Source organism: Bos grunniens, chromosome 10 (genome assembly GCF_055505025.1).
Source record: "Bos grunniens cultivar Pamir isolate PY7600 chromosome 10, Bosgru_T2T1.0, whole genome shotgun sequence".
NCBI classification, from domain to species: domain Eukaryota; kingdom Metazoa; phylum Chordata; class Mammalia; order Artiodactyla; family Bovidae; genus Bos; species Bos grunniens.
The window spans coordinates 90024771-90051893 of record NC_141174.1 but is presented as its reverse complement, the minus strand read 5'-3'; the positions used below and the strand labels follow the sequence as shown (position 1 = coordinate 90051893).

Here is a 27123-nt window from a genome sequence, read left to right as displayed (position 1 = left end):
TTCTGACTTAATTGGCTGGGGACATAGCCAGGCATCCAGACTCTTAATAGCTCCTCCAAGCGATTCTAAATGCGCAGCCAAGACTGAGAACCATCTTTAAAGCGACACTTCTCAAACTTTCATCAGTAGAGGAATCCCCTGGAGACCTTGTTAAAATGCAGGTTCTGACTCAGGTCTGGTGGGCCAAGGATCCTGCATTTCACAGGCTCCTAGGTGAGGCTGCTGGTCAACAGACCACACTTTGAGGGGCAAGACCTTGGTGAACCACCCACCCCCACGCTCACCAGCTCTGGCCACCCCCGTCAATGCCCCTGACGTCAGCAGCCTCGGGCCCCACCTTGTTCAGGTGGCAGTGCAGGCCATTGTGGATGATGGAATGGAAGTTCTCTAGGCGGCTCCCGTGGAAGGCGTAGATGAGGTCGCGTTCTCCTTTGGTCTCGTAAAATTTGGCATTGGCTGGGTCGGAGTACTCGATTTCAAACAGGAAGTCCGGCACGGGGACAGGCGTGTGAGGGGTACCAGTCAGCTTTTGGATCTTTTCAAACTTGAAAACATGCAGGAAGTCAGAGTTTTATTTGGGAAGCTGGTAGAATGGCCTCCTAAAGCCTTGGGCTTAGCTCCTACGGGCTCTGCTCATGAGAACAACTGGTTTCACAGGAATAAAAACATCAGTTTATAAACAAGTTCAGAGCCTACAGTTCAAGACTGCTTTCCTCTAATGGTGTTTTCCCCTACAGTCAGTTAACTAAGAAGCATGAATTGTACCTTCTAACTAAAGATCACATCTAATTTTCATTACACTTTCACATTTATTTCCTGCATTCCATCTTTACAATACTATCAGGAGCTAGAAAGGTGTGATAAATTACAAAACTGGCCACAGATTTTTCCTCCCATCCCTGTCCATTCACCTTTCTGCAACGTGACTTTGCAGGTGGAATTCCACCAAGATTTCATAGGGAGATGGAATCAATTTCTCCACCCCTTAAATCTTCACTTCTCTTGGCTAATGGGACCTTGGTAAGCATACGGCAGAGACTTGAAAAGAGCTTCCCTTTCCCTTGTCTGCTGCTGGGAACCCTTCACAAGCCCTGCAAACCCTCTACAGGATGACAGCTTTGTAGAAGCAGGCACCAGCCACAGCAGCCTTCAGCTGGGATAGCTGAAGCCCCATACGCTTAAGTGAGGTTACCCTAGGACAGCCCCGCGTGAGCCAGCTCTGCTCAGGAGAACCACCCGACCAACCCAGAGAATCGTGAGAAGCAGTCTGTGTTGTTGCAAGCCAGTAGATTTTGGGGATGGTTTGTGATGCAGCAGAGGTCAACTGATATGCAAGGATGAACTCCTTCCTAAGGAGTAATAATGCTCTTCAGGGCGGAGACCACATCATTTCTGTAATTTTCCAACAGTACATCCCAGACCAAAGTCAGTCTGTAGTAAAGTTTTCTCTGGGTTATGATTAAATGACAAAAATAAGGGCAATTTCACAGATATATTTACACTGATGTAAGGTTGCCATGAGCCCTTCTTTAAAAGAACTATCCTTTTAGCCGGAGGTCAGGGCCATCCTCCCTTTTTCATATTAAAATATCCTTTTGTAAAATGATATGCGGTAGACTAATGTCCTTACTTGGGCATGATAAATAAAAAGTTGATAATCCTGGATCCCAACACTTCATATTTTAATGGAATTTAACTGCTCTATAATCAAACATCAAGAAGCAATTGCTTATCTACTTTGCCTATAATACCCAACAGCCAGTAAACGCCTGATGAGGAAGGAGTAAATCTAAATTTAACAGATGACGAAAGTGAAACCCAAAGAACATAACCCAGGATTTAGCAGCCCAGCCTGGACCTGAACACAGGTATCCTGACTTCCACTCCAGGACGTTGATGTTTTCTTACCACCCAACGTGGGTGGGGGATGTCCCTAGACACCAGAAACAGATACCAAATTCTAGGCCACGTAAGGAGGATTTTTGTCTTTAGCAGGAACTTATAAAATCAAATGCTTTTAAGTTAAAAATTATTAAGTGAAGAATGGTATAGACAAACCCCTGTTACCACTTAGAGGTAAGAACACCAGATCAGCGATCTGTCAGTCTACACTTTGACCCTTGTCATCCCAGCCTGTCCCTGTAAGATCCTAGCCAGGCAAGGGAAGCCAAATTACAGAATGTCTGCCCTGTGCCAGAAACTATACTTGGGGTGACACATTCTGCCATACCTCCCTTCTGAATTGTAAAATTCTCATTTTACAAATAGGGCACAGAAGACTAAATAATAGACGGGATCTGAACCCAGGCTGAGGATATCCACCACTTTAGTCTGCCTCGTTGCTTCCTGAGAGCGGGAATCTTTTAAGCTGTGGTCAAGGATCCCCCCAACTTGTTAGAAATGTCTGGGGTGCTTGTGATAGCCAACATTTTCTGAGCCCTTAGCATGTGTCCTTAGGCATTATTCTAAGTGAGAAAATTCATTTAATTCCCAGAGCCAGTTCACTGATAGAAGTATACTATTATTATTCCCATTTTACAGAATGAAAACCCAGGTACCGAAATGCACCCAGTAACCTGCTCAGTGTCGCACAGCTAGTAAGGAGGGAGAACACAGCTTTGCCCTGCCAATATGCAAACTCCTGGGCCCCATTCTAGACACAGAATCAGAATCTCTGGGGATAGGGTCCAGGAATCTACATTTTCAACAAGCTGCCCAGGTCACACTGGTGCACAAAGAAGTCCCACAGCTCTCCAGGCCCAGGAATCTGTGATCCTATACACCAAAGTCTCACCTCTGACTTCCCTGCACTGTGGATTGTCAGGACCTTTGACGATAAAATCCAGCTCATCAGGTCCCAGGCCCATGGGTCTTTTTCTCCTGAGGACTGGAGAAGTTCTTTCAGGTTAGGTAACTTGCTGGCATCTGCAAGCTGAAGAGGAAAACTTCTGTTAGCAAGGATCCTGGGGAAAAATGATAGTAACCAGGTGCCCTCTAGTGGTAAGGCAGGCAACTTGCACTTCTTTCATGGTCCAAGGAATTTCTTAAGAGGGCAAAATGCCTTTCCAAATACTGCCCAACTCCTAACCCTCTGAACACTGGAAGGTTATATGTAACTCAACTGGTACAAAACCTAACCTGAAGGGCTTCCCTAGTGGCTCAGTGATAAAGAATTCACCTGCCAATGTAGGAGATTTGGGTTCGATCCTTGGTCCGGAAGATACCAATGCCACTGAGCAACTAAGCCACAACCACCAAGCCTGTGCTCTAGAGCGGGGACCTGCAAATACTGCCTCACAGAGCCTGGAGCCCGTGCTCCACGACAAGAAAAGTCACAGTAACGAGGAGCTCGAGCACCGCAACTAGAGAAAAGCCCATGCAACACAGCCAAGAATAAAGAGATAAATAAAATTTTTAAAAAACTTAACCTGAGCAGATGTGAAGTTCATTTCATCGAATTATCTCATTTTGTGTTACTATTAACACAATGTCTTTTTCTGCAGGACTTTCAATACCGGATTATGGGATGCACCCTGCTGGAGATGTTACCAAATACACACTATATACTGTGGGTAAAGGGTTAACAACGCCTTTTCCCTTCAGCATGAGTTAATTTCCTATCCACCTGTTCCCCTGGAGATCAGATAAAAGAAATATAGCAATTACATACATAACTAAGCAACACTGCTTATGGTAACTACAACCCAAATGGTAACTGCAGCTGGACTGGAAGAAACTGTGAGTGGGGAATCCATGGTTGGGGTTTCCCTGAGTGTGGTGACGTTTTGTGAGGACCCTGGTAGTTATGTTTATGATATTGTTACTAGAGGGGCCAGCCTCCGTGGAGCATGGGGCTTCATTAGACCAGAGCAGTTCCTGCAGTCACTCCATGTGAATCTCATCTCCTTAACACCTGGGTTGTCACACTTGAGGGCAAAGACCAGCTCCTGGACCCCTTTGTGGAGCACAACAAGGACTTCTGCAGAAATGGAATGCCTGTTGTGAGTTGTGATCCATCCCAGAGCCTTCTGATATAAGCTAGTACCTGGTGTGTGAGGTGGACAATATTGCCTCTGTAAAATCAGGCAGAATCTGAATTTCACAACAGATTCGGTGCCAGGATTTCTGATAAGCGACTGGGGAACCTAGACTAGCAGAGAGGTATCTGTAGCTTTTGCTCAGAAATTAGAACTGACTAGAAGCCAAATCTCTCCAGAATGGGATTTAAAACACCACTGCAGACTGGTGCCACCTGTGAACATACTCCCTCCAAGCTTTGCTCACTCAGTCCCCTGGAATGCCCCTTCCCTCAACTCTACCAACCCAGGCAACCCCTCTCCTCCAAACCCCTAAAGCACTCAGCCCCAGTACTGTCTCTCCAAATTAGCCAGGACTCCCCAAGACCAAGGACTGTCCTGTGTTTTCCAAGTTCTGTTTCCCTGGATGTAGAGGAAAGAAAAGATGGATCTCAGGTTGAATCCCTACTCCTTAGACCTGGCTCCGCCACTAGACCTGGCTGAGCCTCGATCTCCTCTCTAACATGCGAACCCCACTATCTATCTCCACGTGGGTTGTCAGGAAGATCAAAGAAGGTAACAGAATCTCAGCGCCTGGTCTATACAGTGTATGTCCATTTCTTTTCTTCTAATTTGTATTTCTCCCTGGACAACACATACCTTTCCTAGGGATGTAGTTGGTACTTCATGAATACCAGCAGTTCTTTCCTCTGTTTCTAGCTCGTTCACAGTTGCAAACCTTGGGGGGTTTATTCCCTAACCCTGTAACATTTCAGAGTTGTTTTATTCCCATCTCTGTTTCTAAAGATGCAATCAACAGAGTCAGGTTTCTGATAAAACTAAATCTGTATGCTTTGTGGGCCATCAGTGCGGATCCAATTTAAAAACAGGGATGTGTAGATGCTCCACAAGAATTGATGCTACACAGTAGGGAAGCAGAAAGAGAAATAATCATGACTTACAACTATTCACTGTCATAACAAAGAGGGGTACAAACTACAAAGGGGAACAAGAGAGACTCCTGTTGGGTAGGTGCTGGGAGCGGTCAGAAAAGGCTTTGAAGGGGAGTGCTGTGTGACGGGCCTGACAGGCAAAGGCGCAAGCAGCACGGCAGTGCCGCCTGTAGTCAGGGGCATCGAGGGCAACAAGGGAAGTTAACCGCAAGCTCTTTTCCCGGGTGGCTCAGGTCCAAATCTGGGCCCACCCCTTACTAGTTGTATGACCTGGGGGAGTTAACTTCCTGTGTTTCAGTTTCCTCAAACATATAATTGGAATGAAATTAGCCACTTCTGAAGCTTCTGCCGAAGGTTAACCAAGTTAAACTAGTACTGTGCTTAGAGCAGTAAGAAGGCAGTAAGTTAGTGGGGCTGCCGAGAGTGTTGTCATCATTAACTGCAATGATGACAATTAATGATGTTCAGTGTGGCTACAGCTTACGAGTGTGGCGGAAGCGTCACCAGGAGGAACAGGAGTGAGAAGATGACTTGAGATCAGCCTGTGAAGGACGCTGTACCCTCCTTGGGGACTCTTGACTTTTGCTCTGTAGGCAACATGGAGCCACTGAGGGTACCTGAAGATGCATTCCAAATGACATACCCTCAGGTACACCGTGGTCTCCACTGGCACGCTTTCCTACTCCTGGTCCACACCTGTTATGCCAGAGTCTTACCTCCCATTGGAATGACCATACCCATCGCTGCTCTCAGATCCCACCTGCGCGCCACAGCCCTCGCCAACAGTCCAGCTCGAGTCATGGAGGCCTCACAAGAGACTGTCAGCTAGGCCAGGCCCCTTTCAGGGGTTCAGTCTGTGGACGTGGGAGAGACCCTCTCAACTCTGAGCTAGGCCCAGGCTTTTCCCACAGCTGCCTGCCCACACAGGGGAGCACTGCTGTCGCATTATTCCCATTTGCAACAACACAGACGGACTTGGAGGGCATTGTGCTAAGCGAAATAAGTCTGACAGAGAAAGACAAATGCTGTATGATACCACCTATATGTGGAATCAAAAAATAAAACTAGTAAATATAACAAAACAGACAAATACAGATATAGAGAACTAGTGGTTATCAGTGGGAGGAGCAAAGGGACGACGGGTAGGAAGGGGGTAGGGGGTTTCGAAGCACAAACTACTCTGTGAAAATAGACAAGCTGCAAGGACATACTCTGCAGTGAAGGAAAGAGTTAATATTTTATATTAACCACAAAGGGAGTATAACCTTTAACAATTATGAATCCCTGTGTTATGCACCTGAAACTTAATACTGTAAATCAAGAATACTTCAATAAAAGAAATTTTTTAATTTTAAAAGATATATATGTACATACATACAAACACACATAAAAATGAGGAAACTGAGGCTTGGAGAGTTCAAGTACCTTGCCTAGGGTCACACAGCTGTTCAGTGGCAAAGCAGAGACATGAAGTTCATTCTCCATGATGCTTTCCTACCAAATCAATGGAGAAATTTAGTAGTGGACTATTTTAGCCCAAAAGAGCAATTCTGCTGCTGCTGCTGCTAAGTCGCTTCAGTCGTGTCCGACTCTGTGCGACCCCATAGACGGCAGCCCACCAGGCTCCCCTGTCCCTGGGATTCTCCAGGCAAGAACAGTGGAGTGGGTTGCCATTTCCTTCTCCAATGCATGAAAGTGAAAAGTGAAAGTGAAGTTGCTCAGTTGTGTCTTACTCCTAGCGACCCCATGGACTGCAGCCCACCAGGCTCCTCCGTCCATGGGATTCTCCAGGCAAGAGTACTGGAGTGGGGTGCCACTGCCTTCTCCGAGAGCAATTCTAGAACTTTAAGAGGCTGCTTAGGAAGCCCTAGGTATGTTTCCTGAATAACACAGCCAAGACAGCTAGCTACTGTCTACGCCTAAGCCCTGTTAAAGGGCTTAAGAAGAAAGATGCATGTCATGTGTGGTATGGGGGGGGTGGGGTCAGGGGGGTGGGGTCAGGAAGACAAACTCTCCATCTAGACAAGAGTAAGGAACCACAGTTGGTGACGTTAGAAAGCATTTATCAACAACTGGATTGAAGGGAAAGTGTTCAGGAGGAGGGCAGGCATTTATGGGGGCTGAGGGGAAGGCAGACGGAAGGGTTTTCAAAGCAAGTAGGGTGGGAGTGGAACCTTGAGTGAGGGTGTAGAATTCTGAGAGGAAGAGAATTCCCAGTGGGAAAGAGCATGGCAAAGAGGCAGAGAAGGGAACAGTGCCTCTCCCAAAAGATGGTCCAGGGCTCAAACGCCCCAAGGCCAGGCAGGTGATGAAAAAGAGAAAGAGGTTGTCTAGGAAAGAGCAGTGAGGACTGTGTTGCACTGGAGGCCTACCAAAGGGCCCAGCCACTGACCTCCAGCTGCTGTCTGCCTAAGGGCCACCTCTACCCAGGCTGTGGAGCCTCAGACATTTTTTTTTTGCTTGTAAAAGAACAGATGAAAAACAAAACCTGTCATCCCACAGGCCATCTTTTTGCAGCCCCTGCTCTAAGGAATAAGGAAGGATTCAGTTGGAGAAGTGGCTGAAAGAGCCTGGGCAAGTCCTGAACATTGGACACTGCTAAGTGGTCAAAGGCGTCTGAGAAAGGAAGAGGTGGTCTGGGTGACTGAGAAACCAAGAGCAGGGGACAAACAGAAAAGAGAGGGGACCAATGACCTTAGGAGGAGACAACTCAGTCTCCTTGCTTTGGTCCGGGTTGGGACGGGGGAGGGAGGGAGGGAGTTGGGAGGGGCACAGGACAGCTCAGCGGACACCTGGCAACACCCCAGATCAAACTCTCCTGGGACATGGCCCAAGACACTGTGTTTACAGAAGTTGCCACAGTTGATTCTTATCACCAGGAAAAGCAGGGATACTCAGGCTAAGATGTTAAGCAATGTTGTCCTAGAAAGGCCGGCAGCAGGAAAGAACACCTGAAAAAAAAAAAAAAAACCACCTTGTCTAAGAAGATGCCTGAGGCCATGATTACTAGCTGTGGGTGGAGGTGCTGGAAGGAAATGAACCAAAGGTACAGCCAAGGTCACCAGCCTCAGGGACCTGACAACAGAATGACACCTGGAAAAATGGGGTGGCCCACTGCCGTGAAGGCAGGAAAGATAAGACAGCACAGCTGCATACAGGTTCACCTTGCAAAAACCTAAGGTATAAAAACCTCCAGATGTTCAAGCTGGATTTAGAAAAGGCAAAGGAACCAGAGATCAAATTGCCAACGTCCATTGGATCATAGAAAAAGAAAGACAGTTCCAGAAAAACATCTACTTATGCTTTATTGACTACACCAAAGCCTTTGCCTGTGTGGATCACAACAAACTGGAAAATTCTTAAAGACACAGGAGTAACAGACAACCTTACCTGCCACATGAGAAATCTGTATGCAGGTAAGAAGCAACAGTTAGAACTGGACATGGAACTAGAGACTGTTTCCAAATCGGGAAAGTTCAGTTCAGTCACTCAGTCATCTCCATCTCTTTGCGACCCCAGGGACTGCAGCATGCCAGGCTTCCTTGTCCATCACCAACTCCCGGAGCTTGCTTCAACTCATGTCCATCGATGCCTCCAACCATCTCATCCTCTCTCATCCCCTTCTCCTCCTGCCTTCAATCTTTCCCAGCATCAGGGTCTTTTCTAATGAGTGACTTCTTCACATCAGGTGGCCAAAGTATTGGAGTTTCAGCTGTAGCATCAGTCCTTCCAATGAATATTCAGCACTGATCTCCTTTAGGATGGACTGGTTGGATCTCCTTGCAGTCCAAGAGACTCAAGAGTCTTCTCCAACATCACAGTTCAAAAGCATCAATTCTTCAGCACTCAGCTTTCTTTATGGTCTAACTCTCACATCCATACATGACTACTGGAAAAAACATAGCTTTGACTAGATGGACCTTTGCTGGCAAAGTAATGTCTTTGCTTTTTAATATGCTCTCTAGGTTGGTCATAGCCTTTCTTCCAAAGGGCAAGCATCTTTTAATTTCATGGCTGCAGTCACCACCTGCAGTGATTTTGGAGCCCCCCAAAATAAAGTCTGTCATGGTTTCCGTTGTTTCCCCAACTATTTGCCATGAAATGATGGGACCGAATGCCATGACCTTAATTTTCTGAACACTGAATTTTAAGCCAACTTTTTCACTCTCCTCTTTCATTTTCATCAAGAGGCTCTTTAGTTCTTCACTTTCTGCCATAAGGGTGGTGTCATCTGTGTATCTGAGGTTATTGACATTTCTCCTGGCAATCTTGATTCCAGCTTGTGCTTCATCCAGCCTGGCATTTCACATGATGTACTCAGCATGTTTAAGTTAAATAAGCAGGGTGACAGCATACAGCTTTGATGTATTCCTTTTCTTATTTGGAACCAGTCTCTTGTTCCAAATCCAGTTCTAACTCCTGCTTCTTAACCTACATACAGATTTCTCAGGAGGCAGGTAAGGTGGTCTGGTATTCCCATCTCTTAAAGAAATTTCCAGTTTGTTGTGATCCACACAGTCAAAGGCTTTGGCGTAGTTAATAAAACAGAAGTTTTTCTGGAACTCTCTTGCTTTTTCAATGATCCAACAGATGTTGGCAATCTGATCTCTGGTTTCTCTGCTTTTTCTAAATGCAGCTTGAACATCCGGAAGTTCACAGTTCATGTACTGTTGAAGCCAGGCTTGAGAATTTTGAGCATTACTTTGCTCACGTGTGAGATGAGTGCAATTGTGCAGTAGTTTGAACATTCTTTGGCATTGCCTTTCTTTGGGAATAGAATGAAAACTGGCCTTTTCCAGTCCCATGGCCACTGCTGAGTTTTCCAAACTTGCTGGCATATTGAGTGCAGCACTTTCACAGCATCATCTTTCAGGATGTGAAACAGCTCAAGTGGAATTCCATCACCTCCACTAGCTTTGTTCATAGTGATGCTTCCTAGGGCCCACTTGACTTCTCGTTCCAGTATGTCTGGCTCTAGGTGAGTGATCACACCATCATGAATATCTGGGTCATGAAGATCTTTTTTGTGCAGTTCTTCTAAGTATTCTCGCCACCTCTTCTTAATATCTTCTGTTTCTGTTAGGTCCATACCATTTCTGTCCTTAATTGTGTCCATCTTTGCATGAAATGGTCCCTTGGTATCTCTAATTTTCTTGAAGAGATCTCTGGTCTTTCCCATCCTATTGTTTTCCTCTATTTCTTTGCATTGATCGCTGAGGAAGGCTTTCTTATCTCTCCTTGCTAGTCTTTGGGACTCTGCATTCAAATGAGTATATCTTTCCTTTTCTCCTTTGCCTTTACCTTCTCTTCTTTTCTCAGCTATTTGTAAGGCCGCCTAAGACAACCATTTTGCCTTTTTTGCATTTCTTTTTCTTGGGGATGGTCTTGATCACTGCCTCCTGTACAATGTCACGAACCTCCATCCATAGTTCTCCAGGCAGAGACTATCAGATCTAATCTCTGGTATCTGTTTGTCATATCCACTGTATAATCATAAGGGATTTGATTCAGGTCATGCCTAAATGGTTTAGGCATGCCTAGTGGTTTTCCTTACTTTCTTCAAATTAAGTCTGAATTTTGCAATAAGGAGTTCATGATCTGAGTCACAGTCAGCTCCTGGTCTTGCTTTTGCTGACTGTATAGAGCTTCTCCACCTTTAACTGCAAAGAACATAATCAAACTGATTTCAGCATTGACCATCTGGTGATGTCCACGTGTAGAATCTTCTCTTGTGTTGTTGGAAAAGGATGTTTGTTCTCTTGGCAAAACTGTTAGCCTTTGCCCTGCTTAATTTTGTACTCCAAGGTCAAATTTGCCTGTTACTCCAGGTAGCTCTTGAGTTCCTACTTTTGCATTCCGGTCTCCTGTAATGAAAAGGACATCTTTTTGGGGCATGAGTTCTAGAAGGTCTTGTCAGTCTTCATCGAAACATTCAACTTCACCTTCTTCAGCATTACTGGTTGGGGCATAGACTTGGATTGCTGTGATATTGAATGGTTTGCCTTGGAAACGAACACAGATCATTCTGTCATTTCTGAGATTGCCCCCAAGTACTGCATTTCGGACTCTTTAGTTGACTGTGAGGGCTACTCCATTTCTTCTAAGGGATTCTTGCCCACAGTAGTAGATATAATGGTCATCTGAGTTAAATTCACCCATTCCAGTCCATTTTAGTTCACTGATTCCTAAAATGTCGATGTTCACTCTTGCCATCTCCTGTTTGACCACTTCCAATTTGCCTTGATTCATGGACCTGACATTCCAGGTTTCTATGCAATATTGCTCTTTACAGCATCGAACCTTGCTTCTATCACCAGTCACATCCACAACTGGGCACTGTTTTTGCTCTGGCTCCATCCCTTCATTCTTTCTGGAGTTATTTCTCCACTCTTCTCCAGTAACATATTGGGCACCTACTGACCTGGGGAGTTCGTCTTTCAGTGTCCTATCTTTTTGCCTTTTCATACCATTCATGGGGTTCTCAAGGCAAGAATACTGAAGTGGTTTGACATTCCCTTCTCCAGTTGGGAAAGGAGTACATCAAGGTTGTACATTGTTACCCTGCTTATTTAACTTATATGTAGAGTACATCGTGCGAAATGCCAGGCTGGATGAAGCACGAGCTGGAATCAAAATTGTCAGGAGAAATGTCAATAACCTCAGATATACAGATTGACACCACCCTTATGGCAGAAAGCGAAGAAGAACTAAAGAGTCTCTTGATAAAAGTGAAAGAGGAGAGTGAAAAAGCTGGCTTAAAACTCAACATTCAAAAAACAGAGATCATGGCATTCAGTCCCATCATTTCATGGCAAATAGTTGGGGAAACAATGGAAACCATTACAGACTTTATTTTGGGGGGCTCCAAAATCACTGCAGATGGTGACTGCAGCCATGAAATTAAAAGATGCTTGCTCCTTGGAAGAAAAGCTATGACCAACATAGCATATTAAAACGCAGAGACATTACTTCGCCAACAAAGGTCCATGTAGTCAAAGCTATGTTTTTTTCTAGTAGTCATGTATGGATGTGAGAGTTAGACCATAAAGAAAGCTGAGCACTGAAGAATTGATGTTTTTGAACTGTGGTGTTGGAGAAGACTCTTGAGAGTCACTTGGACTGCAAGGAGATCCAACCAGTCCATCCTAAAGGAGATCAGTCCTGAATATTCACTGGAAGGACTGATTCTGAAGCTGAAACTCCAATACTTTGACCACCTGATGCGAAGAAGTCACTCATTAGAAAAGACCCTGATGCTGGGAAAGATTGAAGGCAGGAGAAGGGGATGAGAGAGGATGAGATGGTTGGATGGCATCACTGACTGGATGGACAAGAGTTTTAGCAAGCTTCGGGAGTTGATAATGGACAGGGAACCCTGGCATGCTGCAGGCCTGGGGTCAAAAAGAGTCAGACACGACTGAGTGACTAAATGAACTGAACTGAAGTTATGAAAATCCAGATTGACTAAAACAGATTAGGGTTGAGAGTCTACAAGAGTCCTCTTCATAAAAAGAGTCATCACAGGGACCCTTTAAAACGGTGGTTTTCTACCCTAACCCCACACCAGCATCACCTGGAAGCTGGAGAGTTGTCTGCCTCCACCTCATATACTGATGAGCGGATGGTGACAGAGATGGTAACAGAATCTACATCATTGAGTTATTAGGAGGATAAAATGCATTACACACAGTCTTCCTGAAAACAGAAATAAAAAAATAATCTGAGATATTGAGATGTTTACATTGAGATACCAAGTATGTACCTAAAGGACACTTATTGACCACACTGAATCCGTTTGCTACCATTTCCTCCACTACTCAGCATATGAGTGCCCATGAAATGATCAAATCAATTGCTAGAAAAAAATTTAAACTACATATTCTCTACAAATAAACAAAAAACACAATGCCTAGGTTCCACCTCAAACCAATTAAATCAGAATATCTACGCGGTGAGACCCAGATGTCAGTAGTTTCTGAAGCTTCTCAGGTAATTCCAATTCAAGCCAAGGTTGAGGCCCTATAAGGGGGAATGATCTTCCCAGTAAATGTTAATATTCAATTTCCAATCTGGAAATAAGCAACAAAAATCTTCCTTAGAAAGGTCTGTTAGCTGATGAGCCACAATTTCAGCTTTTGGAATTTACTTCAAGAAAATAACTAGAGATATAAGCAATGATTAATGTAATAGAAGGACCTTAGTTTGCTGACCAGGGATCAAACCCGTGCCCTTGGCAACAAAAGCATGGTGTCCTAACCACTGGACCCCAGGGGAATTCCCGTCACAGCATTATTTATAAGAGCAAATTTGTTAAAATTGTGTAGGAACCCAGACGAAGGACTCCTACCTGCTAGGAAGTGGAGGCACAGAATAACAGGAGGTTCCAGCTGTATCTGAAAGGATGAAGCAGAGTTTGCATGGACAGAGAGGGGGTGGCCTGGAGAGGGCAGGCATGCCCTGGGGCAGGGAAGAAGCTTATTCACATTTTAATCCAGACATTGAGGAGTCAGTTTGTCTAGACATTATAAACCAGACCTGAACCAACAGTCACTGGAGAAGTTTGGGCCCCCGAATAGGAGATGGGAACAGTGTAGACTAGCTGCAGTGCTTCTCAGGCTTTACTAGGCACACAAACCCCCAGTGAAAGTCACTCAGTCGTGTCTGACTGTTTGTGACCCCATGGACTATACAGTCCATGGAATTCTCCAGGCCAGAATACTGAAGTGGGTAGCCTTTCCCTTCTCCAGGGAATCTTCCCAATCTTCGACCAGGGATCGAACCCAGGTCTCCCACATTGCAGGCGGATTCTTTACCAGCTGAGCCACAAGAGAAGCCCACAAACACCCAGAAACACCCATGGATCTCCTTAAAATGCATATTTTGATTGGGTAGGTCTGGGGTGCAGCCCAACAAGCTGCATTTCTAACAAGCTCCGAAGTGATGCTGATTCTGCAGGCCCTCAACCACACTTTGGGTGGTAAGGGGCTGAAATTAATACAAAAAGCCATCCCCGCCCACCTCCCACCCCCAGCAAGGGTCTGCAGGCTAATGGAGAACCAGGGCATGGTGTTTTCTAGGGGGAAAAACAGAACAAAAAACCTTACAGGTGTGACGCCAGAGACAAGATTCTGTGTCCGTGATTCAGGAATGTGAACTGTACAACCTGAAGTCTGAGGGGGCTGATGGTCAAGGCTATTGGACATTCCAAGAATGCTACAGATTCTCTGACCTGAAAAGAGCTTAGTCAACTCTTTTCCCAAGAAACAGAATGAAAACCCTCAGCCTGGGCAATCGGCACATACCCAGTGCGATTCCTCAAACATCTGATAAGCACCTCCCAGGCCAGGCACTGGGAATACAAAGATCTAGTACAAAATCAAAAAGCTGACACTGACAGAAATGTTCTCAAAACAAGGCACTTGAGAGATGATTTGGAACTTGGGGGGCTATGAAATAATCAAACCCAGGTCTCCTATACTGCAGGCAGATTCTCTACCATCTGAGCCATCAGGGAAGTCCATGAAAGAACAGGCCAGAGCCATGCTAAGCCTCAGAGTGTGGCTCAGCAGGGGGCAGTCTCAGGAAGACAACTGTCAAGGAAGTAATTTAAGCCAGAGCTCTAATTTTTGGAAACTGCAACAAGTGTGTTACAGGTGTTAGGACACCTCATAGTGTAGAGAAAATTAATTTTAAATGGCTGAAAATGATACACTGTTTCACACTACTTCCAAGTGCTTTTAGCCAAACAAATTAAAATGGGAGATGTTTTTCCAGCAGCTGTGACACAGGAGCTCAGTCGCTCTGAGGCACATAGGATCTTCCCTGATCAGGGATGGAAAATGGGAGACTTTTAAAAGCTACAAACCTTCCTTCTCCAAGAAACCACAAAATGATCCAGAAGGCCGAGTCCAGATCTGACTCCCTTTTAAAGGTTAACCTTTGAGTCAGAGAGATTCAGGTCCAGATGCCAAGTTCTCTGCACCTTTTCTTTAACTCATGTAACATGTGGCAAAACGAAACCTAAAGTGTGTTTATCTAAGAACATGCGCATGCCCCCAGAGGTCGTGCTCCTCAGAAAGAGCTTCTGAAAGCTCTTTCTGCCTAAAAGAAAACCAAGAATCTGCATGGCCTGGGCTAACTTCCCTCATCTGGGGCCCAATAAGGAATGGTAACAGGTTGGGATGGTAAGAATCTGCGTTTTTTCAGTGGCCCCTGAGAGAAAGAGTGTACTGTCTAAAAATGGCCCCCAAATGAGCCCCATGCACAAGACAGTCTATCCCTACAGAGGAGGCGGCTATTTGGGGCTACCCAAATTGTCAATGCTCTCCTAAGGAATTACCAGTATGGGAGGAAGCATACGCCTCAAATTGAGTGCACTAGTAGCTATGGAGAGGGATGTGGGACAGGGTGAGCTCCATCAGGGGCGCTTATACTTTATCACTTGGATTTTTTATAACAAGAATATAATCAAACATTACTTGTATAAGTAAAATGAATTTTTTAAAAAGCATGAACAAATCAATGCGTGAGCAACTCCGAAGATCCCTCTGCGTTTATCCCATATCCATCAAAGTAACCTGATTCTGTTCTAGCAGAAAGAGAACATGCTGAGCATTCTAGTCCATTTGGATGTTTCTTGGAAAAAAATAATAAAGCATATTGTGGGGCATCACCTCTGGTGAGTTTGGTCCCTCTGACCCCCAGTTTTTTCTCTCTCTACTCCTGAACAGATGCCCCTGTGACCCTGCCACCACAAGGGTCTTATACATCCTGGATGTCACTACTGCCCTCCCAGACCAAGGATAAAATCTACACATCTGGGCAGATCATGCCCAGCCCTGCTTGCCCTGATCTTTTCCTGTTCCCCACAGAAGTCACACGGAAGCACAGACTTGCCCTTCCTGGTGAGATCCTGGTATTCTGCCCATCCTGCCACTCCTCCTGGAATACCTCTTTTCTTCTCTCAGCAACTCCAAATCCTCCATGTCCCTGGGGACTCAGCACGGCGTTGTAACTGTTAGTGCTCTCTGATTCCAGCCCACTGCCAAGGTGTAGAGTCCTGCTCTGGGCTTCTGCGTTGTATACAGGGCTTACCCCATAGGATAACTGATCAGACTGTTAACCTCTCCTTTATTCTTTTAATGTTGTATCCTTAGCACCTGGCCCACAGCAGGAACTCAGTATATATCCACTGACAAAACTGAAGAAAGGTTCATTCCCCAACACTCTGACAGCACAAATGCACACAATTAAATATTTGAATTTGCAGAACAAACAGTGGGGGACGTCAGTCTGCTTGCCTCTTTCTCCAACCTCCCATTCCCTGTACCCTGAAACCCCTATGCACTGTGGTCCAGATCTGAAGCCCCCTCCACACACCCCTAGCCTAAGCTGCAGTGGACAAGGCAGGGGCCAGGAAGCTGGGCCGTTGTCCCTTGACCATCTGGGAGTGAAAACAAAAAGGGTCACCCAATACTGACCACCTCATCAGAGATAATTTTAAACATCTGTTGATTCTAATCATGATCAACATTCTGTAAAAATGGCTTGTAATATTAAGAGATTTTCTAATGTTGAACTAAGTTCACATTTCTGGTAAAAACCCAACCTATTAATAAGTAATTATTCTTTTTAAATATTGCTAATTTTAGGATCCTAATAGATGATTTCTATATTTATACTCTTCAGTGACATTGGCCTATAATTTCCTTGTATCATTCTTATTAGATTTAGTATCAAGATTACACTATCCTATTTTTCTACTCTGGAAGAATTTGTGCAAGACTGCAATTACTTAGTTCCTCAGTGATTGGCAGAACTCACCAATGAAACCGGGGTAGGCCTGGAGTTTTTTCTGAGAGAAAACCTCCGAGTACAAACTCAATGTCTTTAAAGCCTATAGGCTTTTGATTTTGTATTTCTCACAGAAGCAAGTTTGGCAAGTTCGATTTTTCTAGGTAATTCCAAATATTTGGATTACAAAGATAACTAATATCTGGAAGGCTGACCCTGAGGTGAACTCTGCAAGAAATTAAGTGCCTCCTGAATCATCAGAGAAATAACAGCTTACATGTGCACTGGACATATGTTACAATTTATAAAAGTACTGGCCATATATTAGGTCATCTGAAGATGAGGTCCCGGTGGCTTTGATGACTTATGATGTCTCATTATTTGCAAAGGGATAGATAACTTCCTATTTAGCAGAATCAGCTGATTCACTAGGAAATGCTGTGGAGGCCTATGAAACTGTTGAATTCCTCACTTCATCTCGGGGAGTCACTTGGGAGTGTCAATATCTAGGGTGTTGGGAGTGTTCTGAGCGCCTGGAAACAAACCTTCCCCAAGACCAGGCTGGGGGTGTTAAGTGCGGGGCTGGCACCTTCACGAAACACGGATTCCACACACAACGCGGCCTGGACGCAGTGTCGGGGACGACGGGGCACACTCACCAGGGCCTCGAAGTCCTTGCAGTCGTGGCGGGCATAGGACGCGGGGAAGGGCCGCAGCACTGAGTCGCGCTTGTAGCTCCGCAGGGCTGAGGCGAAGAAGCTGCAGCGCAGGTCGGCGGCCAGCACGTCACGGCCTGCCGCCTCCCTGACGGCCGCCCACCCCGCGGGCTGCATCCCGGGGCGCCGTGCGTTGTCCGGGGAGACGCGCCGAGGTGTGAGGGCGGGGGGTTGGGGGATAGGTAGGGCCAAGCCTGCGGTCAGCGCGGGGCTGGGCCCGCGGACAATGGGCTGGAGGGGGCCGGGGTCTCTCGGCCGGGGACGAGCTAGGCGGAGAGAGGAGATGACAGGGTGAGAACGTGCTGACGAGTGTCTTCTGCGGGGGGCCGAGCCACTCGCCGCCCAGGGAGACGGACGGGTGAGGAGAGGGACCCGGCCGGGACCGCGGGCCAGCGCGAGGGGTGGGCCGGGGGATAATGGGGCCGGCCGGACGGGGATCCCGGACCTGGGGGAGGGGCTATGACATGGGTGAGACGACAGCGTCCCGACACGTGTCCTCTGAAGCGGCCTAGGGTGGGGGCACCCCCGGAGGGGACCGCGGCCCGATCCCGCTCCCTACGCCGGGAGAAGCTGCGGCGCGGCCCGGGCCTTCCTGTCCCGCCTTCGACCGGCGCCGCCGCAAGCCCCGGCGTTCGCCTGGCTGCCCTCGGCGTTGCCTGCGTTCCGCCAGCTGTAGGTGTCCGTTTGCCGCGCGGCGCCCCTCGGAAGGACTCCAGCGCCCCCCTGAACGCAGGGGCCTACCTGTCTTCCCAGCCGAGCCTCGGGCGCGGCCTGGCGCTCCGCCCCGCCCAGCGAGGGCCCGCCCCTTCCCGCGTCCGCCTCCGCCCACTCCCAAGTGCTGGGACCGTCCGCGCGCCCTTGCTCGCGTGGTCCCCGGCTAACCTGCGTGCGGCCCGGGCGGCGTCGCCCACGCTGCTGCGGCCATCCTCGCTGAAGCCCCGAGTAGAAACTGACCCAGGCGCACTTTTGACCCACCGCGGGCTCAGCCTGCTGGTCTCACCTGGAGAATTGCTACTACCTCCTGCCTCCCTCTGGAATCATATCCCTCCAAAACGGGCTGACGCAGAAAAAGTCATTTAACGCCCAGGGCAACTGGGTTTCAGAGGGCTACCATGATTGCCCAAGGTTCCACAGCCAGCTGCGTGAATCCGAGATTCTAAAAACCAAAAGACCTTTCCTCTGCTTTTCAGAATTCGCTGCACTGCAAAAGTCTCTGGCTTCTCAGACAAGACCTTTGAGAGCCTCCAAGAAAGGGAGCCCCCCTGGAGAAAAGTAATAGGGGCGGGCAGAGGGCAGATTGACCCGGTTCTGCAGGAGGGAAGGGACAGACCCTCATCCCCTCTGCCAACTCACAACCCCATTAAGATAACCCCCACATTTTGGCCTCATGGTCACATGGAAATCTAAGCACACGTGATGGCTAATTCCTACACCAAGAAGCCCCTCAACACCCTCCCCACACCTCTGCACTCAAGCATCCTCCAAGGGAGGAACTTCCCAAACCTTCTCCATCCAGACTGAGTAGCACCCTGAGCTCAGAGGAGAGGTCCTTGCTCTCATTTATGTATGACTTTGGGAGAAAGAGCAAGACTAGACCACCAGCCATCACATGGTTTCCCAGGCTCACACTCACTTCCAATCAGTGCTGGCTGTTCCCAGGAGTCCGCATCAAACCACATCAAACCTCTGGATGCTGTGAGACCTGTACTGCTCCAGAAGCATCAAAAAGTGTCTGAGAGCCTTATGGTCTCAGAAAAAACTCTTCAGTCAGTTCAGTTGCTCAGTCATGTCCGACTCTTTACGACCCCATGGACTACAGCACACCAGGCTTCCCTGACCATCACCAACTCCCGGAGTTTGCTCAAACTCATGTCCATCCAGTTGGTGATGCCATCCAACCATCTCATCCTCTGTCATCCCCTTCTCCTCCTGCCTTCAATCTTTCCCAGCATCAGGGTCTTTTCAAATGAGTTAGTTTTTCAAATCAGGTGGCCAAAGTATTGGAGTTTCAGCTTCAGCATCAGTCCTTCAAATGAATATTCAGGACTGATATCCTTTAGGATTAACTGGCTGGATCTCCTTGCAGTCCAAGGGACTCTCAAGAGTCGTCTCCAACACCACAGTTCAAGAGCATCAATTCTTCAGTGCTTCCTTTCTTCACAGTCCAAGTCTCACATCCATACATGACCACTGGAAAAACCATAGCTTTGACTAGATGGATCTTTGTCGGCAAAGTAATGTCTCTGCTTTTTAATATGCTGTCTAGGTTGGTCCTAGCTTTTCTTCCAAGAAGCAAGCGTCTTTTATTTTCATGACTGCAGTCACCATCTGCAGTGATTTTGGAGCTCCCCCCAAAATAAAGTCCGTCACAGTTTCCATTGTTTCCCCATCTATTTGCCATGAAGTGATGGGACTGGATGCCATGATCTTACTTTTCTGAATGTTGAGTTTTAAGCCAACTTTTTCACTCTCCTCTTTCACTTTCATCAAGAGGCTCTTTGCTAAGTCACTTCAGTTGTGTCCAACTCTGTGTGACCCCGTAGATAGCAGCCCACAGGCTCCCCCGTCCCTGGGATTCTCCAGGCAAGAACACTGGAGTGGGTTGCCATTTCCTTCTCCAATGCATGAAAGTGAAAAGTGAAAGTGAAGTCCCTCAGTCATGTCCGACTCTTCACGACCTCATGGACTGCAGTCTACCAGGCTCCTCCGTCCATGGGATTTTCCAGGCAAGAGTACTAGAGTGGGTTGCCATTGCCTTCTCCAGTGGTTTTCCCTACTTTCTTCAATTTGAGTCTGAATTTTGCAATAAGGAGTTTATGATCTGAGCCACAGTCAGCTCCCAGTCTTGTTTTTGCTAGCTGTATAGAGCTTCTCCACCTTTGTCTATGCACCTATGCAAAGAATATAATCAAACTGATTATATTATATCAAACTGATTATATTAATCAAACTGATTATCTTGTGTTGTTAGAAAAGGATGTTTGCTATGAACAGTTCATTCTCTTGGCAAAACTCTGTTAGCCTTTGCCCTGCTTCATTTTGTACTCCAAGGCCAAATTTGCCTGTTACTCCAGGTATCTCTTGACTTCCTACTTTTGCATGCCAGTCTCCTATGATGAAAAGGACATCTTTTTTTGGGGGGGGGGTGGTGAGTTCTAGAAGGTCTTATAGGTCTTCATAGAATCATTCAACTTCAGCTTCTTCAGCATTACTGGTTTGGTCATAGACTTGAATTACTGTCATATTGAATGGTTTGCCTTGAAATGAACACAGATCATTCTGTCATTTTTGAGATTGCACCCAAGTACTGCATTTTGGACTCTTTTGTTGACCATGATGGCTACTCCATTTCTTCTAAGGGATTCTTGCCCACGGTAGTAGATATAATGGTCATCTGAGTTCAATTCGCCCATTCCAGTCCATTTTAGTTCAGTGATTCCTAATATGTCGATATTCACCCTTGGCATCTATTGTTTGACCACTTCCAATTTGCCTTGATTCATGGACCTAACATTCCAGGTTTCTATGCAATATTGCTCTTTACAGCATTGGACTTTACTTCCATCACCAGTCACATCCACAACTGGGTGTTGTTTTTGCTTTGGCTCCATCTCTTCATTCTTTCTGGAGTTATTTCTCCATTGTTCTCTAGTAGCACACTGGGCATCTACTGACCTGGGGAGTTCGTCTTTCAGTGTCCTATCTTTTTGCCTTTTCATACTGTTCATGGAGTTCTCAAGGCAAGAATACTGAAGTGGTTTGCTATTCCCTTCTCCAGTGGACCATGTTTTGTCGGAACTCTCCACAATGACCCATCCATCTTTGGTGGCCCTACACGGCATGGCTCATAGTTTCATTGAGTTAGACAAGGCTGTGGGCCATGTGATTAGTTTGATTAGTTTTCTGTGATTGTGGTTTTCATTCCAAAAAGACCCTTAGTGTCCTGAAAATCCTGAGAGCCTCACGGGACTCGGGAACTCTAACATGGCTGCCAAAGGTCAGACCCAGAAAGGCAGAGCCTATGGCAGGGAGGTGGGGGATCTGGGAACTACTGCTCTTATCCACTGTGGACCCTTAGACAAGGCCACCTTACTGGCCTCAAGGAGTGTTTGTTGGATGAATACCTGAAATTTCCTTTTTGTTGAGTATGCTGTCTCACACATGAAATGAGAGTCTCACTGTTAATACCCATGTTCAAGGGGGTGTGGAAAGGTCTCTGAGGATGCCACTCTAGAGGCTGGGAGCTCTTAAGAGCAAGCTGGGTTATCTAGTTCCATATCACTGTGGTTCTTTTTATTTTTTTTTAAAGCAGCTTTATTGAAATATAATCCACAGCCCACACAATTCACATTTAAAGTGTGAAACAAGAGTTTTTAGTACATTTGCAGATATGTGCAACCATCACTGTCGTGAATTTAAAAACATTATCACCACATCAAAAAGAAATCCTATATACTTAGGCTATCACCACCCTATGCTCTCAAGTACCCCAGCCCTAAGCAACCATTGATCTGCTTTCTGTCTCTTTAGGCTTGCCCGTTCTGGCCATTTCACATAATGGAGTCTCATACCATGTGGTGTTTTGTGACTTGTTCTTTCCCTTCGAGTATGATGTTTCAAAGTCCGTCCGTGTTGTAGCATGCATCGATACTTCATTCCTTTCTAGGGCTGAATATTATTCCATTATCTGCATATACCACCTTCTGTCTATCCATTCATTACTGAGCAGTCGTTTGGATTGCCTCTCCCGTTTGGCTATTATGAGTAAGTGATGAGGCATTATTCTCTTGCTGTTTTTAAGATTCCCTGCTTGTCTTTGGCTTTGGGCATTTTTATTCAATACTGTGCTGTGTCTGTGGACCTCACTGAATTGTATTTTATTTGGAATCCATTCGATTCCTGGATGTGTAAATGGTTATTTTTATAATCTGGGACGTTTTTAGCTGTTATTTCTTCAAATGTTTTTTCTCTTCCTTTCTCGTGTCTCTTCTTCTGGTACTGCCATTACACATGTGTTGATGTGTTTATGGTATCCCGCATTTCTCTGAGGCTCTGGTAACTTGTCTTCAGCGTTTTCCTCTCTGTTCTTGGATTATGTAATCTCTCTCAGTCTATCTTCAAATTTGCTGGTTCTTTCTTCTGTCAATTTACATCTACCACTGAGCCCTCTTGTGAAATTTTCGTTTCAATTATCATACTTTTCAACTCCAGCATTTCCATTTGTTTCTTTTTGAATAATTTCTCTTTTATTTCTATCAATAAAGTAGTCTCTATTTGATGTAACATTATCCTCATTCCTTCCTTTCTTTCTTCAATCACTTCCTTTAGCTCCTTGAACATATTTATAAAGGTTACTTTGAAGGCTTTGCCTGTTAAACCCAACATCTGGTTGCTTTCACAGGCAGTTTTTGTTGACTGTTTATCCCCCAGTGTATGAGTCACACTTTCCTATTTCTTTGCATGTCTCATAATTTTCTGTTGCAATCTCAAGGCCAGGTTATCACCTGTGCTTCTGACCAACTAGCTGTAAATCGGAGGCTTCCATGTCCCTGTCCTTGGATTTGATTAATTTGCTGCAGTGGTTCACAGAATTCAGAAAAAGTTAACTTCCTAGAGTATAAAAATATAGAATCACAGGAGGAGCCAAATGAAAGTGATGACAGGGCAAATATGTGGGAAGGGGCTTTCTCCATGCTCTTTCGGGTGGGGGGTTACCATTCCCCCAGCATCACTACGTGTTCAGCAACCCCAGAGCTCTCTGAACCCCATCCTTTTTGGACTTTTATGGAGGCCTCATTACTTAGGCATGGTTGATCCAATCATTGACCACTGGTGATTGATTCAACCCCTATCCCCATCCCCTCTCTAGAGCTGATTAATGTCATCATATCAACAGTGATACATTATGTTGATGTATGTACCTTTGAAATGAAATTATGAAAATGGAAATATACCTATGTAGACGTCCTCTCAGAAACATATTACCCTAGTCTGATCATGAGAAAGGGTTTCCCTGGTAGCTCAGTCAGTCAAGAATCCACCTGCAATGCAGGAGACACAAGTTCAGTCCCTGGGTCAGGAAGATCCCCTGGAGAAGGAAATGGCAACCCATTCTGGTATCCTTGCCTGGGAAATCCCATGGACAGAGGAGCCTGGTGGCCTATAGTCCATGGGGTTGCAAGAGTCAAACATGACCTAGCAACTAAACCACCACCACCACCAATAATGAGAAAACATCAGATAAATCCCAATGGGGGAGGAGGGCCTTCGTTGGTGGTCCAGTGGTTAAGGGTCCACACTCCGATGTAGAGACCATCGGTTTGATCCCTGGTCAGGAAACTAAAACAGCTGTGGGGCAACTAAGACCATGCGCTTCAACTAGAGAAGCCCCACGCACTGCAAGGAACAGCCTGCACAACCCCAACAAAGACCCAATACAGCCACACATGAAAAACACCAATACAAGGAGAGTCTATGCAATATCAGTATACCTCAAAACTCAAAGGCATCAGAACAAGGAAAGTCTACGAAACTCAGAGGCCAGAGGAACCTAAGGAGACACAACTACTAAATAAAATGTAGTATCCTGGGTAGGATCCTTGAACACAAAAAGGGCATTAGATAAAAACCAAGGAAACCTGAATAAACTATGGACTACTGATTCATCAATTATAATAAATGTACCATATTGATAACGTTAGTGATTGGGATGACTGGGTGTGGGGTATACAGAAACTCTGCATTATCTTCACAATTTTTCTTTAAAATTTTAAAATGTTTGAAACTTTTCTTACAAAATTGTCTACTTAAAAATCCATTGTTGCTAAATTGAGTTTAGGTTATACATGCAGAGTTAATTTACGATACAAAATCTATGAGTATAATTTTCCATATTTATATATTAAAAGGGAAACTTACGATTAACTCAATATCCACCTACACTGCAAGAAGAAAAAAAATGCAATATACTAGGAGTACAATGCTATTAGCTTAATTAAAACAATTCCACCAAATAATTTTTGAGGTCCAGTAAAAACTGAAGATGCAGGATCATTTTTCTCTTTATATATGTGCATACTAAGTCACTTCAGTCGTGTCCAACTCTTTGCAACCCTACGGACTGTAGCCCACCAGGCTTCTCTGTCAATGGGATTCTCCAGGCAAGAATACTGGAGTGGGTTGCTATGCCCTCCTCCAGGGGATCTTCTGGACCCTGGGATCAAGCTGGCATCTCTTATGTCTCTTGTATTGGCAGGCGGGTTCTTTATCACTGGCGCCACCTCGGAAGCCCTTTTTAATATATATTTTATTTATTTATTTATTTTTGGCTGCCCTGGGTCTTCCTTGCAGTGGGCTGCTCATTGCATTGGCTTCTCTTGCTGCAGATCAGGTGCTCTAGACACACTGGCTCAGTAACTGTGGTGCATGGGCTTAACCCATGCAAGAGCAATAAATAAAATTCAACTAATACTATAATGTCAACAACAAATTCTAATTTAAAAAATCTATACTAGCCCCCCAAACTACAAAGTATTTAGGGTAAAGTAAATCTAACCAAAAAAATCTTTGTTGTAAATTTATAAAACTGTAGGAGGGACTTCCCTGATGCCTTAGTTGGTAAAAATCTGCCTGCCAGTGCCTGGGGCCTGGGTTCAGTCCCTGCTGCAGGAAGATTGCACATGCCTTGGAGCAACTAAGCTTGAGCTCCAGAGCCTGTGAGCTGCAACCATTGAGCAGATGTGCCACAGCTAATGAAGCCGGCGCACCTAGAGCCTGTGCTCCGAAACCAGAGCCTGTGCTCCCACTGCAGTGGGAAGGCCAGACACCACAATGAAGAGTAGCCCCTGCTTTCCACAACTAGTGAAAGCCTGTGCAAAAGCAACAACGCAGCCCAAAAAAGGCGTTTTTTTAAAATAAAATATTTAATTTAAAAAGCTAGATGAAAAGACATAAAAATAGACGTCAATGATGGGGAAGATTCACAATGCTCATGAATATGATACACGGTGTTATATGATATCTGAATATAATTGAAAAGGTAATAAAATGGGGACTTCCCTGGTGGTCCAGTGGTTAAGACTCTGGCATCCCAATGCAGGGGGTTGTAGGTTTGATTCTTGATCAAGGAACTAAAATCCCACATGTCTTGAGGTCAAAAAAACAAAAAATATAAAACAGAAGAAATATTGTAATAAATTCAATAAAGACTTTAAAAATTATCCACATCAAAATAAAGAAAATTTTTTAAAAAGGTACCTTGCTGCCTCCCTCCCAGTTTAAGAAGAAAGATAGGGCCAACACCTTTGAAACTCTCTGTGGTCCTTTCCCCAGTCACACTCCTCACTCCCTACTGTAAGTAACCACTATTCTGGACTTCATATTAACGATTACTTTGCTATCTATCCTCAAGGACCGCCCCTACCTCAACTATCAGAAAATTATTTTATTTAAAAGATACCAAAAAAAAAAGATATCAAAGTCCCAGTGTGCGAACAGATAAACTCAGAATGTCTCTAGTAGACCAACCCGGAGTTTAGATCGTAGGCAGCCAAGCCATGGCGTCGGCCCTTAAAGTTGGCCCCAGAGCCGGGTTTGAATATGGTACTTTCCGAGGGGGAAGGGCGATCACTCAGGCTCATTTGCATACCCACAATGCACTGCAAACAGTTTAATAATTTTCGAGTTTAATAAAATTTTACTTAGTTGAATTTTCTAAATGTGAAAATATTATTTTCAGAATTCTTTGAGTAAATTTCCTCAGGTAGTGACTTTGGGAATAAATAGTCACCATCAGTGTACTAGGAGTTGTAGTTACTGGAAACGAATTATGGGCAGCAACAGGTATACTCTGGTTTCCCTTCAGAACGTATAAATCTTTCGCCTTTTACTAAAGATTTCCGTGGAGAGAAACAACTCTGAGTCTTAAACCAATTTTTTGTAAGCCTTGCTTAATGCGAGGCTGTTTGTTGTTGTCTAAAAAAAAGAACTAGTATTTTTCGTAGAGTTTATAGACTACTGCTGTGTCATATATCTGTTGTTAATAACACATTAGTTATATAATAACAGTAGATAGGCATGTACAGTATGGCTTTCTGGTTTTGTCGTTTGCTTTTAAAGATTTCTTGAGGTGTTAACTGATCAAGTCAGTAAAAATAAATTGATGAAACAACTTTGACTAACACAGCTTATTAGAACCAAGTAGGTTTTTCCAATATGTTTAATCCTGGAGGTGCTTCTACAATGTTATTCACATGTGCTTTAAATGCTGTGAAAGTGAAGCCACACCGTCATGTCCGACTTTTTGTGACCCCGTAGACTGTAGTTTACCAGACTCCTCTGTCCATAGGATTTTCCAGGTAATAGTACTGGAGTTGGGTTGCCATTGCTTTCTCCAGGGGAATCTTCCCGAACCCCAGGGATCAAACCCAGGTCTCCCGCATTGAAAACAGACGCTTTACCCTCTGAGCCACCAGGGCAATCAAATCCTGTAGAGAGAAGGGGACAACGTAGAGAACAAAATGGTTCTAGAGAACACGTTGAGAACATCACTAACTCAATGGACAAGTGTTTGAGCAAGCTCCCAGACATGGTGAAATACAAGGAAGCCTGGTGTGCTGTAGCCTATGGGGTCGCAGAGTCAGACAT

At 45.3% G+C, this 27123-nt stretch overlaps 1 protein-coding gene, 1 long non-coding RNA gene and 1 other non-coding gene across 8 annotated transcripts in view; 2 read left to right on the top strand and 1 right to left on the bottom strand.

Annotated features, from left to right (window-relative positions):
• Window positions 1-3990, top strand: part of LOC147365341 (uncharacterized) — a 47696-nt gene extending 43706 nt beyond the window's left edge. The window contains exon 3 of the long non-coding RNA XR_015135455.1: window positions 3504-3990. This is a non-coding gene — a long non-coding RNA (uncharacterized LOC147365341). The remainder of the gene's footprint in view (window positions 1-3503) is intronic.
• Window positions 1-18284, bottom strand: part of PARP16 (poly(ADP-ribose) polymerase family member 16) — a 28107-nt gene extending 9823 nt beyond the window's left edge. For 4 of the 6 annotated variants that reach the window (XM_086323023.1, XM_086323022.1, XM_086323020.1 and 1 more), the window contains exons 1-3: window positions 17422-18284; window positions 2795-2932; window positions 338-544 (exon numbers count right to left, since the gene is read on the bottom strand). In XM_086323023.1, the coding sequence (XP_086179149.1) occupies window positions 338-544; window positions 2795-2932; window positions 17422-17595 (519 nt within the window). In that variant the 5' untranslated portion in view covers window positions 17596-18284. The remainder of the gene's footprint in view (window positions 1-337; window positions 545-2794; window positions 2933-17421) is intronic. The other 2 variants (XR_015135452.1, XR_015135453.1) reach the window with 1 other exon arrangement.
• An 8037-nt stretch (window positions 18285-26321) lies between these two features.
• LOC147365339 (U5 spliceosomal RNA) lies at window positions 26322-26439 on the top strand. Its single transcript, XR_015135607.1, has one exon. It is a non-coding gene; the product is annotated as a U5 spliceosomal RNA (small nuclear RNA).
• Window positions 26440-27123: the final 684 nt, after the last annotated feature.